This window comes from Neopsephotus bourkii, unplaced genomic scaffold (assembly GCF_033783945.1).
Source record: "Neopsephotus bourkii isolate Nb327-2 ecotype Australia unplaced genomic scaffold, CSIRO-AGI_Nbou_v1 NB_196, whole genome shotgun sequence".
NCBI lineage: Eukaryota > Metazoa > Chordata > Aves > Psittaciformes > Psittacidae > Neopsephotus > Neopsephotus bourkii.
Window position 1 is genome coordinate 8,379,388 of NW_026900709.1, and position 14,295 is coordinate 8,393,682.

General features: G+C 39.1%; 1 protein-coding gene across 2 annotated transcripts in view; it reads right to left on the reverse strand.

Annotated features, from left to right (window-relative positions):
* Positions 1–13,344, reverse strand: part of PPP1R1C (protein phosphatase 1 regulatory inhibitor subunit 1C) — a 53,450-nt gene extending 40,106 nt beyond the window's left edge. The window contains exons 1-2 of one of the 2 annotated variants that reach the window (XM_061379132.1): positions 12,889–13,344; positions 10,597–10,657 (exon numbers count right to left, since the gene is read on the reverse strand). In XM_061379132.1, the coding sequence (XP_061235116.1) occupies positions 10,597–10,657; positions 12,889–12,969 (142 nt within the window). In that variant the 5' untranslated portion in view covers positions 12,970–13,344. The remainder of the gene's footprint in view (positions 1–10,596; positions 10,658–12,888) is intronic. The other variant, XM_061379129.1, reaches the window with a different exon arrangement.
* Positions 13,345–14,295: the final 951 nt, after the last annotated feature.

Below are 14,295 nucleotides of genomic sequence, written 5' to 3' on the forward strand. Positions count from 1 at the left end.
ATGAATGTGCCCAAGCAAAACATACTGCCAGACTAGTAAATGTCTGCAAATAATGGCAACTGCTTTACCAAGTATTTCTGAAGCTTGTAGGCAAAACCTTCCCAAGTAGTTTGTAATTACTTTGTCAATAGACTCAGTCAAAACAATGTATCATTTTGTGTAAAAGACTTACTGTGTACATTTGAGTATTTTCAAATACAGAAGGAAGCTATGTACCTTGAGAAGACAGTTACCCAGAGTTGTGAATGCATCAGTAATACTGAGTAGTATTAGTAATGTGTTGCTTTCCATCTGCTTGCTTTCTTTGTGTTCAGTCTGTCTTCAAGGGACATATTGAAGAGGTTGAAGATCAAAACACAGCTAAGGCAATGATCATGAAGAAAAATCTGTGGTTACTAGAAACACAATACTAGCCAATCCTCTGATAAACATTTAAACCTTTTCCTGATAGCTTCATATGCAGGAATCAATTGTGAAGGAAAATGGCTCAGAACTGACCCACTGATTGCAACCTTTGTATTGGAATTACAGCTGCAATAGCTATCACTGCAAGCAGTTCCTTTCTCAGTTGTGAACTGAACCAGTGCTCTAAAAAGATTAATCCTAAAATAAAACCCAGAAGCAGCAGCCAAAACTAAAAAAGTCAAACATTTCTTAACATGCTATAGCTCATAAAGCCACTATAAACTATATCACAGCTGAGCAGTTGTGTATTGCACATTCTGGAAAGTGACATTTATCAGGGGAGAAGAAAACAAATACAAAACAATAAAACTCTTCCTTAGCCAGTAATTATTATTGCTGCCTTTGCCGTTTCCTTCCTTTTGGAATAATACCTCAAGGATTTCAGTCAGAATGTGTTGTAAAGCTAGTCCTGGCCGACTGCTTGTGGCTTGTTTGTAATTAGAATGTACATGTATTAAAGGTCCTAGCATATGTGTACAATCTTATGTGTGAATCAAGTGAGCTATTAATAATAGTACTTCTTGGGGTTAAAAAAACTCTTTTTACAGGAAAAAGATGCAACTACCAGTTGTTTGTTTCATTCATGGTTTGGCTTTCAAAGCTTTCAAAGAGTCAGCAAAATGAGGTTCACAATCTCATTCTCACCAACAGCATGACTAGGTGGGATAGAGAAGATAGGGTAATCACTGTTAACTCAAAGTCAGCTGTAATTTCCAAATGCTTTTTCCAGAATTTCTGCTAACCCCACTAAATACCAGAGACAGAGGGGACCCTGAGTGCTGTGTTATATAAATCCATCTGTATAGTCACAATGAGAAACACCTCACTGTGATCCGTGCGGAATGAGCTGCTCCACACCCTCCTACGAGATGTGCCATACACATTAAAGCCTAAGTAAGTCATGCACTAGCATCAGCATTTTAGGAGGCTTGAAAGCGCATTTCTAAACAGTTACAGCTATGCTGTCTACTTACTGTATTTCAAAAACAGACAGTAAAACCCTAAGGTTGATCTGGATCAAAAATCTTCTGAAACACAATTCTTTAAAAGGAAATTTATTTTTTCCCTCCTACCCCCCATCATTTCTTAGTTTACCAGCATAATTTCACTTCAAAGAGAAAAGATTATAAGATAGCATTTAGTAATACAAACATGTTGCATTAGAACAGTCAGGCTTGTAGGTTAAATTCCTCCCTGATTCTGTAGCTGTCCTGCAGATCCTAATACTGATAAGGTGGAGCAAGTGCTGCAGCTACGGGGTAGCTGATTCCGGAGGTGCTGCTGCTGGTGGGAACCAAAGAAAGAGCAGGAAAGTTCATCCAGATTTATGCTTTCTGCCACTGCCTGAGAACAGCCATGGCAGGGAAGTTCCAAAAGACTTGAAGGGAATACTGTCACCACAAGCCACTGAGCAGTGGAGGCTCAGCACTGAAATGTTTAGGCTATGGGATGTCTCCATACCAGGAGAAGCAGTACTGTAGGATGCAGTAGAGTTCACTGCTTTATTGAGCTTTCTATCTGCCTTACTCAAGCTCATTTTCTGCCCAGTACGACTCTTCTCTGCTTGTCTCATCAGAACAAAGAACGTGGCCTCAGGTGAAAAACATGACCTTTAAAATGCACATTTGCCTACTTAGCGCTGGTAAATCTGCAAGTGTGGTTTGGTTCCACAAGGTGAATAATGCTAAGACATTAATTCTCTGTGGTACGTCTGCATTCCAGGTATCTCGTGGAAAACATAAGCAAAGAGTGAGGATGTAACTTCGTGCTTCTTTCTATTATGATATACTCTTGATGCTCCAGTAGAGCTGTTCGAGAAAATTATTAGAAGTGATGATTTCATATACAGACACATGAATAGCATTTTGAGGGGGAGAAGGAGAAAACAGAGAAACAGAGCTCCTTCCAATAAACATATAGTTGAATGCTACCCTAAAACTGCTTTGGTTTCAGTAAAAAAAGACTTCGCTGGTCCAGCTGATCTCATTTCCACCAGCTGGTGACACAGCTCAGACTCACAGGAGAGCAAAGCTAAGCTCTGCACCTCCCTGCACTCTCTGAATTTCTGCAGCCTTGTGGAGTTGGAAAAAAAACCTGCAATGATTGGTAGCTTTGTTTTGTTTAGAATGTCTGCTAACATTTATTCCTAACTCACGAAATTCCTGCTTTCTGTGTATTTTGAGGGGAAGCTTTAACTTCAGTTACTCCATATAAAGGGTTAAATTTTATCTCTGAAAGCTCAATAAACAGGGCTATCTTGATTGATGCTTTAAGTGCAACCCCTTCCCAATATTCTGAACATAATGAGGTTAGTGCTAAAAGCTGGATTCTCTCTCATCTGTCTGCATTATCTATTTGTTCCGCACACGTCACCATAGTAAATGAGTGCTGCATTAAGTACTAAATAGTTGAGGTCAGACAAAGCCTGGGCTGGTTTTTTCCCCCCTAACAAAGCCTCAAGCATTCATTAATGGATTTTAGTTTATTACCTGAGGTTAAAAAAATAAAAATAAAATATCAGTATAATCACATTATTGAAGTATCTCAAAACAAACTACTTTGACATCCTTATTCAAAACATTTTGTCTTACAATGTTTAAATGGACTTCATTTCAAGTAGCCTTTAAAATGATTTACTATTTTTAAAAAACACTCAAAATACAAACAGAATGTTTGCCACAGGCTAAACTGGATGTATTTTGATCCAAACATTTGTTTTCTTTTAAAATGCTACCAACCCCTAGATTTTATACTCATGTAGCTGTGTTAAGCACTGCTTAAGTACTTTGACTAGAAGAAGCAGTTAACTACACCTATACATTAAATTTTTTAAACAGAAAATCCACCATCTATTTAGAATTCTCACCAGAGCAAACTCCTTGAGATATATAATAGCCTAGTGTGAAGCATCCCTGCCCACGGCAGGGGGTTGGGAACTAGATGATCTTGAGGTCATTTCCAACCCTAATCATTCTATGATTCTGGAAGTAGTTGGCACAGTGTACGTCTGTTAAGGTTTGTCTAGCAAAACGTTAAGCCTTATGAATACAATGGAGTTAGAACCTGTCCAATTAACTTACCAGGTTAAGTACTTGTGCACACTGCTATTCTCTTACCCATGGCATAACCCTATGTCATGTTAATATGCACAGAGCTGATAACAGAGGTAAACATTCTGAAATCTTATCAGTCCTGACGCTGAATATCCAGGCAGCTGGAGATCTATAACATGAAGCCATGAACATCATTTATTAAAAATGATTTGCAAATAATCTCCTGGGGTGGAAGAAGGCTGTTTCTATGGTGCTTCTGTATAAGGAATGAGGAAAACAGATGAAAAGTACAAGGTTCAACTCTAAAAATACCTCCTTCACTTTCAGATAGTTCCATGGACATTGACCCTTCCAACACAAACCCAACAGGAGGCAGGGAGCAAGAGGAACAAGTAATGTCATGGTACACATTAGGAGCTTAGCTGCACTGAGAAATGAAAAAGTACATCAATTCACTGTTGAGGATTTAAGGCCGAAATGAGATAAACGTATTAATACAATTCCACCCATAGTGGGAGCAAGAAAAACTTAGGGGTTTGGCTTCATATCTTCTCAGCTGCACGCCTTCTCTGATCTAGGCCACAAATCTGAGTCCTGGTTGTGACTATCCAACCTCTGTTTCCAGTCTGCTGGGCTAGCTCAGGCCTTTCCACATGCCAGAGCTTTCCCAGGCAGTGTTTGCATCCTATGCTCCCCTGTCTCACAGAGGGAAGGCAGGCTCCAGTGAACAAGGGGACTAGTCCTTGTTTTGACTGAATTCAGTCACTTCAGCCAACTAGACCATAGTCAGGAGAAACAAGCAAGCTCATAAGGACTATGTGTATGTAAAAGGTACCTAGCAATTGCCCTTAAACACTGAAAATGGAGGAAGCATGGATAAAAATAAACAAAAAACAAAGACAAGTTAATTTTGACCAGGCCACGCAGAACATCTTTTTATTTTGACTTTCTCTGAGTAGTTTCGGGACCCCTTTCCTCATTACAGCATTACTGACTGACTAAAGAGACAGTCCAGACTACTTGGATCACATAACAAATAGTATGTGTTTGCTACTGTTTCACATTATGTGTTTTATACAATGACTAAAATGTTCCCAGGGAATGTGTCTCTTTCTGAGGTAGTGTGTTCATGACCCCAGAAAACAGCAAAAATGCATCTGTCTGCTTTGGCGATAACCTTTCAGGTAAGCACAGCAAGTGCCTGGTTCATCCCGACCAACACAAACCTTGTTCTCTGGCTTGTTTCCTTTACCATACTGCAGGGAGCATGACAGCTCTTCTGGCAGGTAATGGCAATGACATATAAAATCCTCACCCCCTCATGAAAATGAACCATTTTATTGAAATACACTAAGGAAATTTTTGTTTTCCTTTTTAATCAAATGTTTCTGTTTGGAACCGGTGAGCTGTCACTTCTGGGCTGTGTTATAAACAGCTCAAGCACAGTTTCCTGACGTTTTCCTTCCTTTTTTTTCCTTTTAAAGCCACTGAACTTTTTATTTTCATGGATCACATCATGGAGTCTTTACTCATACTGCATATTTGTGAGGAACTTATGCTATGGGTTGTCCCAAGGACTTGTGTTAACCTGAACTGCAGAATAAATTCAAAGTAGCCCAAATGAAAGAGCATCCAAGCATAGTGCATGTAGGTAATAAAAAAGGATGCAGCTTGCCACTGAACATTTGCAGTCAGACATCAGCATGCAAACAGCAGGATATTTTCAAGGACAGACATTTTCATCTCTGTTCTGGAATCCCTAATACCAGAGAGGTCTTATGCAATGTTTGTTTTACATATTTCATTGTTTCAGTGTCAGATAGTCCTTTCCAGCACAGGCTGAAAGAACATGAAGGTCCTCGCTGTCCTGACAAACAGTGCCTGATCTCTGAGTATTCTGGTGCCATTGATAGGGTACACTGAGCTGTACCAGTCCTGTGGTGTGAGGGGATGTAAAACTTTTTCACTGCTTATTGCCATAACCCCTCAAACTCCCAGACTGAAATAAAAACAGACAGCACACTTAAATGGTATCCACAGCATATAGAAAATCCAACTAGTTTGACACAAAAAAAATACAGCTAATGACAGATTTTATTAATATGCTGCTTTTCTGAATGCTTTATTACCACATTAGAAACCTAAGTTTGCAATTGGAAACAGCTGCTGTTTGGCTTACTCACTTTCTATTTCCTGAACCAAAGTAAGCACTGTGTTCTAACAGAATCTCAAGCTTTTGAAAAACATATCAGTTTTCATGAACTGTGAGACCAAGAGCTCTCTGCTGATTCAAGTTTCAATGAGACTTTTGCCTGAGAAATTGTAGCAGAACTGCTTTACAATACCCAGAAACAGCTGCCTCCTACTTAGTAGGTCTTTTTTGATCCCAGTTTATTTTGTCTTGGGAGAAAAAAAAAAAGGTGACTATTAGATATAAACCAAACACATTCAGTCACCTAGAAGCATAATCTAACAAATATTAGTCACAAACATTAATGTTGGGTAAAGCATGTCACATTTATCCCCTCAAGGATGGGGTGCTGGTAGAGTTTGCATCATTAGAAAAGCACATCTACATGTGGCCACTATTGTACAGGGAAAGTTTAGATCCAATTTAGCATTTATAAAACCCCAAACTTTAATCTGCTTTGGGTTGTCATGGGATCGCCACAGGTATAAGGACAGTTTTTCCTCCCACTACCAATCTGGCTGTGTCGTTTGCCACTGCACTAAATATTGAGGCTGCTCAGAGCAAACCTCTAGGCAATGGCAGTAAACTGAAAGGTACGAATTCCTCTCGAACCAACAGAAAATCAACTGGGAACAAGACAGAAAAACTACTAGTGAACAAAGACAAGCTGCAAGCAAGTTCCTTGTCTGGAAACAGGTACAGCTTGCTTATCTTCAAGTTATTATTTCCAGCCTTCAGAAAACAGAGACATGCTGAGTTGTACTTGGAATACATGTTTTATATTGCTTTTGCAGTGACAATATACCCTTGCTGCCTTGAAATGAGATTTGCAAAATGCAAAAAAAAGGCAGCAGTTATCAAAACACATTGCTATGTTTTTCTTATTTCCAACCACCAAGTAACATTTACATTACAAGCAAGGAAGCCAAAACAGGCAACTGAGCACAAAGGAGAGCTGGAAACAGCAAATACATAGAAAGTTCAGAAATGCAAAAGTTCATCCTACGTTTACCCATATTCTAATACTTCAAGAAAACTGAACACTTTGACACAAGTTGAACAGCCTTTGCCAGCAGGACTTTGATATTGCATGGCCCTGTGACAAGCCAAACTGGCATTGTTTTCTGATCAAAACAAGCCCTAATAGCATTAAAATTGAGCAGCCTGACATGTTTTCCTCCCTCAACCATCACTTCTCTACATTGCCACCAGCTTTTCCTTGAGCTGTTCCAGTATGATATTCTGCTAGTTTAAAGCATGGTCAGACTTTCATTTCAGATTATACAAATTTTAACATCTATTCTGCTATGCTTGATAAAGTGACAGGAGGTTGTCAGTATATTATGGCAGTGCAGAAAAGGTTGCTTTCAGGGTATGGTTACACACAGTTTCTGTTGGTTTCAATGATATTGCAAGAAAAAGTGGAAGCAGGAGAGCTTTAGCAATTTTTGAATTAAGTCCTTGTGCAGCATAATAGTTAAATGTGTCTTTAAAACTAAGCATATGCTTTGTTTTTTTTTATAAAGGACAGAGGTGGATCAACTGTGGTTATAGCAGGACACAAATGGATTACCCCAGTAACCCATGGAGGCATCCTGCACAGGATGAGATGCTGCACGTTTTTGTAGTTCTGTCCATGAATATTTGTATTTGCTTTCACAGATAGTAAAAGGGTCTTATAACTTCAAATAAAAGTAAAACTGATTAGATATTATGAAGTCAAATATCAGATGCTCAGGAAAATATATCTCCATTGATGGCAAGTGAAGCAGAATAGAGTTAATTAACTTCATAACTAGACTAAGTTTGCAAGTGCTAGCTTCTCTGCTCAGATGTGACATACAACCCATCAAAAAACACTTTACAGAGCACTTCTTACAGGAAGAGTTAAGGGTTTATTCACTTATGCTGCTTCACAAGCTCATTTTGTCCACTGCAATCACTGTTACTGCTGCAATTCAAATTTCTCTTTTGTGACTTTGTTTGCAATTATATATGGTACCAACCAGAGTGAGCACGAGAAAATGCACCAGTCAATGATACGAGGCTGGATATTAGCTCCTTCAGTCATATCTACCTCCTGTCTGTCAATCATTTAGGGTAGTCTAGCACTGTCTCCTTGGAAGTAAGGAAGCCAAGCAAGCTTTTCATACAGTTTTGGAGTAGCAGTCATGGGTTTAAAATGACTTAGCCTTAGTAGATATTCTATCCCCACTTTATAGCACAATGGACCTGACCTAAATCAGTGAAGACAGATTCCTGTCAAAGTGTAGTAGACATCAGGGGTGGATGAGAAAACTTAGAAGAAAACAACTATTTTAGACATTTGTACAGCACAACTCAAACTGAATTTATTGTGAGGTTCTGAAACGTCCAAAGATATTTTACTGCCTTCTGGTTTCCAGATGGGTCTGCATCCAGAACACCAGAATACCACAAAAATGCTGCTTTTTTTTCCTGCTGCAATCAGAAGCAGCTGCAACAGAAGATTATAGAAAAGTCTGATTCTTAGAAAATGCCTGTCTCTGTTTTAAAAAATAAAAGTAGTTTATATATTTGAATAAACTTTGCAGGGCATCCAAACATTTAGAATTGCATTAAGACACGCATTTCAAACCCTTGCAAGCATATCTTTCACTAGATGTTTGCTCCTAATGAGGGAATTGGGAGTATTCCAGCACATAAAATACAAGATACAGAATTCTGGTATAGCCCAGCTATAATTTAATAGGTGGTTTTAACAGTATCACTTAAATTTTCTGCTGCTCAGTTTCCCAACTGGTCTAGGGAATCACACTTCTAAAGTGATTGGTTGAAGTGTGAAGTCAACACCCTTTCTATTATTTTATTGACTACAACCATATGAAGTGGTGAATTTCACTTTTTTGGAGGCAAATTGTTATTCAGCATCCCACTGAATTATATTCAAAATCCAGAAACTGACTAGCATTTTGGGCTTTAACCAGCAAGATGTCAAGAGCCCCTAGGGTTAGTTATACAATAAAAGTTGAAGGTATACAATAATTCTAGAAGCTCACAGCCCTTGCAAGACCAAGACCATATGGAATTTTGTTCCTGTTTGTGCTTCCATTGTAGAGCTATTGTCCAATTTGGTTTTGCAGCTCCTGTATTCAGCAGATTTACACAGCCACATATGCATACTACATATTCAAAACACTTGTCCATATCAAGCATACCATATGGAAAGATGCATGCACATGCTTAGGCATAAATCACATGGTGAGGTGCAGGAAAATGAAGGCGCTTTTAAAGATTTTATTTTTATTTGACTTTTTATAAAATTAATAAACAAGACAAGGTTATAATTTAACCAAAGAATACCTTCATTGGTATTAGTTCCTAGCACCTAGTAAGAGGGGTCAATATCTAAATAAATAACTATATGTAAGTGAAGGTGAATGCTAACTCTTGGGCTTATATGGAAGTTGCCCGATACTTGCAGCAATTCTGACTCATAATAAAAATGATTTATTTAAAGATTTATTATGAACATTGCAGGAAAGGAGATAACAGACATGCACCACTGTTTACAGTAAAATTTCCTGTAAATTAAAAAGAGTTCTTATTCTCTGTTTGGTTTTGATTTGGTACTGTACCAAGTATCTGTTTATAAAAGGAAATATGACAGTACAAAGTGTACAAAGTGAACTGCAAAATAGATCAACAGTCAAGGTGAATTTGCTTTAAATTAAGTCCTAGCAACACAGAGGCTCTAGATCTCATTAAGGTAAGGAAAGTCAGTCTAAGGTAGACCTTTCAGGCACCATTACTGAAAGCTGAACTGCCTTAAATTCAGGCCAGAAAGCTACTCTTCAAACTAAGATTGGTGTTAGCCGCTCAGCAAATGTGTCAGTCACTGTCAGTGTCAGAAGAATATAACCTTACACATCTGCCCTGCTTGAACCTTCCTAATCTGTGTTCTGTGCTACAGGGATATCAACCCCAAGAGCAGGGCTCTCTAAAGGTTTTTTCTGCACACTTGCTGAGAAAGTTCAGCTACTGGAGACCATCAGCACAGCGCAGTAAGTGGAGATCCAAACAGAGCTAAGATGGTTTTATTTTACTTGAGGTACCAGTGCACACAGTAATGACCTTAGAGGCACACTAGTGCGAAAAAGCCTGAACTGCTTGTAAAAAAAGCTTCAGGTGGTGAAGAGGTAAGGCTGTGAAAAGTCATTGCAGAGCACTACAAATAAAAGTTTGGTATAAAGCAGGTAGCATGTTTTAAAGGGACTGTGTCTTGAGGATTTTTCCCTGTAATTAATTTTTCTGAGCTTTCTTGCTTATAATAAATACTCTCTAAACAGCTTATTTGAGTCTTTCTGGAGTCACATTTATGTGACAAAGTATGTCGCAACCTCAAGTTGTCCCATCCTACAGCAAATCTTCCAGAGCAGTGTTGGGTGAAGGTAGTGCATTCACAGTTAAAAAGGAATAATGAAACCAGGCATCATATGTTTCATTAGAAAACGAGAAAGCAACCTGTTCTGAAGAAGCAATTGCCATAGTTGAATTAGCCCTGGAGTCACCCTGGTATATCTAGAGACTGGAGAAGCAGGACTAAGACTTCACAGACCTCCAAAGTACCCAGCCAAGGAAAGAAAATGTTTGTGAGTGGAAGTGCTAGATCTGGGTCAACAAAAGATTTACATGGAGAATAAAATCCTGAAATCATTGACATTATCTGGAGGCCAGAAGTTACACGTCTTTCTGGGGTTTACTCCAAACCGTTCTAAGATCCATTATCTGATATTTAGTGCTATGAAATTAATGCTGGATTTTTAAAATCATGTAGTTACCAAAATCAATTTGCAGACAAGCCTGTGTGTACAAGTTCAATGGTTTAGAAGCTATGTTGACACTTACCCGGGGGCACATGTTCATTCATGATGACAAGTGATGCTGGTGTAGGCCGTCTTTTCCTGATCTGTAACAGGCATAAAACAAGGAGACTCACTAGGGTGCAGTTATGCACACAAAGCAAAGTAAAAAATCCATTGGGTGTCCTCCTGAGTATAGACCAGGCAAAGTTAAAAAACTAAATACTTCAAGAACAGCAGCGTATCACTGTCTTACTGACTGCTTGTCTGGTCTGACAGTGATCTGGGTCATGCTGCTGCTTGTACATGGAAAACAAAGTCATGGGGAAGAACTTTCCAAAATACCTTTAGGATTTGCAGTCATCTTGAATAAGGTTTTGGGCATGTATTGCTGACATGAATCAGTCATATCTTAAAATATTGCTATTTAGCTTTGAGTCAGGAAAAATATTGCAGTAGTTTGTGTGCTTATGTGCACGAATACCTTGTACTGTTACAGCTCTCACAAGTAATCATTAATAATACTGTTTTGTGAGTGCACTTGAGAGCTGATACTCTGTGTCTTCTAATGAATTTATGATATTTCTGAGCTGTGGCCAGAGGTGTTACTATTGTTCTTTAACTAAAGAAAACCGATACTTGAGACTTTGAAAAGAATATTTTCAGAGCACAATACAACTGATCTTTCATATCAATATATAATCCTGATTTTTATGCAATTCTTATTCAGAGTTTAGTTGGTTAAGTACTTTTGGTCCATTAACAGTCATTGAACTACATGATATTGGACTACCCTCTTATAATGCGTACATTTGCTTTGAAAGCTTTGTGTTGCTTTGCTAAAGCATCCAAGCTATTGATATTCTATAGAATTTAAGAGAGGAACCAGGAGTATTCAAGCTAGAAACTGTTCTGACACAAACCCTCAATGTCAGGGCGTTTGTTCCTTTTTTAGTTGCTGAGCCAACATCTGTATTTAGCTGGGTTCAAATTTTGCTTTCAGAGGTGTAAGTGGAAAATTACATCATCAGGGTTAATGGGTTTATTCCAGATTAGCATAACTGTAGCTGACAGCAGAATTTACTACTTTAATTTCATCACATACCCGCAGTGAAACGGTATCGCACTTGGGACTAAACTCACAACAGAAAAAAAGGACTGCCCATAAATGCAGGGCAGGATTTGGGCCACAGCATTTCAAAAGCCATGGGAATTCTGGGAAACCCTAATCCTGTGGTTCTCACGGATTTCAGAAAAATAGCAGAACACATCCTGTTTGCATTCATTGCAGCACTGTTACAAAAGGCGTGGACATTTTGCAGAAGTACCTATGGACAAATGAAAATCTGCAGCAATTCTCTCCTACACCCTTCTAGTATTTCTTCATTGAGTGGTCACTCAAAACTCATTTTCTAGTGAAGGTGGCTGCCTTTTAGGAGACATGACATCAGAATGTTCAGGAAATCAGATGCTTGTCCTAAAGCTCAAATAATTTCATAGCTAATGACACAGAACTGTCAAGGTTATAACATTCCCCTGCTATCATCTAAAAGTAGACTTACCGAAATAGAAGCAAATGTAGAGAAGGACTTGGACTGAGCGAATATACGGGGTCACCTAATTACAGTTTATCCAGCTTTTCTTATAAAATTCCGTGTCCTTCTGTATGTGCACCTACACATATCTGTATTCAATAATAGGTACCTTTTCCTCCTTAGACATCTGTATGGCTATATTTATGTATGTGAATGTTTTGGAAGCGAGTCAAAAGCTAAAATAGCACACACATAACTTCAACACTGACATAAGTCCCATATATTTCTACACCTATATATTTTTCAGCATACAAAACGCTGTAACAATGACATAAAGAAGATCATATAAAAAAAAAGAAATATAAGAGGTAACTGAAGTGATAACTATTGTGCAAAACATAAACTGCATTTTCTCATGTTAAAATGAATGGTAAATAAGCTGTCTCCTGCGCAATATTTCCATTAAGTACCTATTATCAGCTTCATGTTTTGCTTGACGTAAAAATACTATACTTCAGTTGATTTGTTGAGAATGTATAGTATGTATTAGGGTACAAGTCCAGTTACAGAAAAGGCACAACATATATACTGAAAAAACCTGCCCAACATAAAGAAGCCTTATTCTGGCTAGAGGACATATCCCCCTCCCTCTTTGGTATACCCAGACATTGCTATAACCTCCAGAGCATTTGAACTATAGTTACGCTAATGTAAGTTAGAAAGGCATTTAGGCCACAAGTATTACCTTGCCCCCATTCCTACCCCATTCCCTCAAAACAGTGAAATAAACTCATCTTCCTTACCTGCTCAGCTGCCTCAGGATCTATTTGACTCTGAAACAGTGGCACAGCAAACTGTATTTTTTTAGGGCTGTTGGGCTCCATCGTGATGCTGAGGTGAGTCAGAGAAGAGAAGAGCCTGGAGCTCGAGACTTGGTCTGCACCTCTCCCTGGGCACCCTCCTCACAGCCAGGCTGCGTGCTCCTCAGTAACAGCTGCAACTCCCAACTTAGCACGGGAATCTGCCTGAGCCGAGCAGCTCCCTTATTCCATATCCACGGAGATGCCGCTGGCTTGGCTATTTTCTTTTTCCCCCTCTCCCCTCTCTTCTGCAGTCCTTCAGATCCTCTCAGTACAAAGCTGAAAGGAACAATAAGCTAATTGTGTACCAGTTCACTTCTACATATGCCAAGCATTCACTCAGAAGCTAATTGAAAATGCAATACTAGCATTGCATGGCCTGGAGCCCTGGGATTTGAAAAAGAGGATCTCTCCATCGTACATTACTAACTGGCTGCTCAGAAGTGCAATGCAAGCTCCCTCTGAGTATTGCTGATGGGCTCTTAATTATTGATGAACACAAATCAGGAAGTTTTCAGATTTTGGGGGTGGAGGTAGCAGGAGGGGTGGATGCAATAATTCCATCTCTGTTACACTGTGCCAGAACAGCTTTCCTCTTCTCATGTATCACACATTTGCCTTTGCTCTCTCATATCCCTTCCTAAACCTCTTAAAGGAAGATTTTTGGGAGTGATGCTACACAGATGCCTACACTTCCATGAAGCGTATCTGGTGTGCTAAGTAGGTTTGCACCTTGGGCTGGGTTTTTAGATTTAGACTATGATTTCTTCTGGTGGGCTTCATCTCACATGACCAGATACTGAGAACATCCGTATTTATACCAGCTATCTGGGCTCCCTCATGATGGGCACATCAAATGGCATTTCATCTTGTCCTCATTAAGTGGAATATAGTGTTTACTGGAGATGACATTTTTTTCCCTATTAACCCTAGAAAAAGTAAAGATACCTCAGGCTAGTTACCTCACTTCTAGATGGCTAAGATTCAGAGGGTCAAATCCTACTTCAGAATACAAAATCTGTGCCTTCTTCCAAGACCACGAAAAGAGTTTGGTCAATCATTCCAATAGCACCCTTTGGTGAATATAATTGATTTTCATTTTTCATGTCACCTTTATTCAAACAAAGTGTATGAAATGATACACAGTAACCATTGACTTCACCTATCTTGTTCCTTAGAGCACCCGACCACTGCCAAGCAGCAGAGCTCCTGTGACAAATGTGTGCTTGACACCAAAACTGCAACCATGGATGGAAAATGCCCTAGAGCCAGTCCAAATGACTATGCTGAAAGCTTAGGTGTAGGCTGAAGAGGTTTTTGGAGGGCCTGTGAAGAGGGAAAGGAAACAAA